The sequence below is a fragment of the Naegleria gruberi genome (assembly GCF_000004985.1).
Source record: "Naegleria gruberi genomic scaffold NAEGRscaffold_125, whole genome shotgun sequence".
Lineage (NCBI taxonomy): Eukaryota > Heterolobosea > Eutetramitea > Acrasida > Naegleriidae > Naegleria > Naegleria gruberi.
In genome coordinates this window covers 5,959-8,877 of record NW_003163202.1, presented here as the reverse complement: position 1 = coordinate 8,877, position 2,919 = coordinate 5,959, and the positions used below count along the sequence as shown (strand labels likewise).

Genomic DNA, 2,919 nt, shown 5'->3' with positions numbered 1-2,919 from the left:
ACAATACTTGTGGACAGTCTTTGTCAGCTTTTGGAAATTATCGAAGAAAAATCTATTCACTATTCGAATATTGCAGAGCGCAATATTTTTTTACAGAAAGAGGAACAAGTCATAATAGAGTTATTAGAAAAAAGAGGATTGATTGGAAAGGAAGATTACAAAATAATATTTCACAAATTCAATTATTCCTCCAAGATTCCAGATTTGCTTCCCAAAATTGAAAATTTTGACCCCTATGAAATAATTGAAACTTCAGAAGGAAATTACAATTTTATTTACTCAGTGTTTAAAAGCTACTCCTTCTGTTCGATCAACACCTCCCTCAAGCCATTCTTTGAAATCTATCCTGAAAAGTTAGATTTAAATATTCTAACGACAAGATTGAAAATAAGCATGCAATCATTCAAAGAATTAATCAATCATTATATTGTGTGCCATTTTTTGGACTATCATCAAGTGGACGATCTTACAGAATCAATAGAAATAATGACGAACTATTTTACACCAACAATTTTGGATGTTTCATGTATTGAACGAATTGTAAACTATTTCAAAGTAGTTCTTATGAGTAGAATGGCTTATCCAGGTATCACAAGTGTTACCCTGCTTGATGGATTTAAGTATATTCTTGAACATATTCAACATGAAGGTGTTCCATTTGACCAATACTGCAAAGGTATTCGAAACAAATACAGTACAGATACTCTAGTGTTCCATGATTTTGATGGAGAGGAAAGAATGGCCTATCTCTACAACAGTTGCCTGACCATTATCGAAGAGATGCCAAAATTTTATGCAATTAATGATTAGCCATCAGATTCAATCCTGTAATGAGATCCCATCTTTCTAACAACAATAGATTTATTTCTAAGGTTACAATTGGAGTAGATCAACGTTAAAATAAAAAATGGCAGAAACTGAACCCACACAATGTATTCTTGTTGAGAATCTTGCTGAAATGCAAACTATTCTCTATTCTAAACTTCAAGAGCAATTCAACCCGAAAACAAAAAACAAGGTTGGTTTCTCCTTGAATTTTACTCCTGTCCACACATTCGGCAATGGGAAAATCAAGGAGAAAGACAACTTTGTGCATCCATTGGATGTAAAAATTTCACATCAATTTCACTGTGTCATAATAACTGACAGAGACAGAATTCAAGTGTTTGATTTGCATTCAAGAAAATTTAAAAAATCAATTCAATTTCAAAACTATAGAATTAATTATTTAAATATTGAAAAGATTAATCAAAAGGAATATTTATATGTCACTTCAATGTCTCCTTCAGTCTTGTTTAAATTTGATCTTGAACAATTGCTACTTTCAAATAATGAGCCAATAGAAAATCTCTGTATTTGGAAGGTAGAAAATCTTAATCATCCTTCAACTGTTGAAATATTGTACAGAGATTATCATGACAATCAAATTTTAGTCTCTGATATGTCAATAGGAAGAATTCACGTATTGGATTCAATTACTGGAATGAAAGTACAAGAGATTTTAGCTTCAACACCTTATGGAATTGCTTTTCTCAATTCAAATTCCTTCCTTGTTGGAGATGCTTGTAATGACAATATCCATATTTATGAAAGAAATGAAAATCAAGAATTTCAAAAAAGTTCAAGTTTTGATTTTAGTGATAAATCAAGACCCTCGACAGGAATAATAGGTTTTGATAGTGGTGGTCTTCTTTTCGATCCAATTGAGAAGAATATTCTGATTGTTAATATTAGAAAGTCACAAATATGTGCTTTCAAGCAAGAGAATCGATCATTAATTAAGACTTTCAAATCTGGAATGTTTTCTTATGGAATGTGTTTGGATCAATATACTGGAGAACTTTATGTTTGTAACAATGATAAGAAGGTGATTGTTTACAAATAAAATTATTGTGTCCAGTAATTCAAATTGGTGATGAAGGAGCCTATGTCATTGTCAATGCTTAACTGTTAAATACTGTACTGGCACAATTTTCCAATCTTAATCAATAATAAACAATCCAAATATAACCAACTGATCCCGTACAAGAATTTACTTGTTACAAATCCCATAAATGAATTTGTTCATTTCAGGTCAAAAATATTTAAGGCAACAATTTAGACCACCTCAATATAAATTACAAAAATACCTTCATTCTATCAATCTACAGTAGATTAATCAACAATCAAATCATAATCATGTCAAATCATCTCTCTTTCCTCAATGCCTTTTATGGCAATATTTATGCAAGTTGCAAAAATCCAAATTGCATTACGCCAATTTTTCAAAAAACGCGCGAGCAATTAATAGGCCCTTTCTAGGAGCCAAAAGCAAAATTCAGTCAAAAACGAAAACAACCTTGTTTACCAATCACGATAAGTTTCAACAGCCTCTTGCAAACACACAAATCATTACGGCTGCCTACACAACATGATGATCCTTTGTGTATCTCAGACTCCCTGAGATGATTCGCAGAGTCGGTCGGCTATTGAGCATCATCATCATGTGCGTGCAGAAATTCAAAGAGAAAAAATAACTCTACAGAGTACTTTGGTGTTATTGGAACGATAGCAACACACAACAAGAAGAAGTGATTGCTATTAATAATCAAATTGGATTCAAGAGCAGTGAAAATAACATAAAAAGCATTGGAGTACTGGTTTGATTTAAAACTTAATCTACTAGTACTTTAGTATTATTGATTGTGAAAAAACAGCAATTTTAGTAGTAGTTTATATTTATATATTATACGACAAACGAGTCAATTCTCTTAAGACCTTATAGAAATTGACTATTTTACTTTTTGTTTTAATTCGAGCCTCTAATTTATGTGTACCTCAGTAACTCCAACCAACAATTTCCTTTCCCATCAAGATATTAATTGTTGTACCTCCTGTTCTTGCAACCCGTATTCGTTTATCTATAATTGCTCTTCTTTA

The 2,919-nt window shown here is 31.6% G+C and overlaps 1 protein-coding gene across 1 annotated transcript in view; it reads left to right on the top strand.

The window, feature by feature from the left end:
* Positions 1-907: 907 nt before the first annotated feature.
* NAEGRDRAFT_54645 (uncharacterized protein) overlaps positions 908-2,919 on the top strand; it is a gene marked incomplete at both ends in the record, with an annotated part of 6,936 nt that continues 4,924 nt past the window's right edge. The window contains one exon of the mRNA XM_002668667.1: positions 908-1,867. Coding sequence (XP_002668713.1) covers positions 908-1,867 — 960 coding nt within the window. The remainder of the gene's footprint in view (positions 1,868-2,919) is intronic.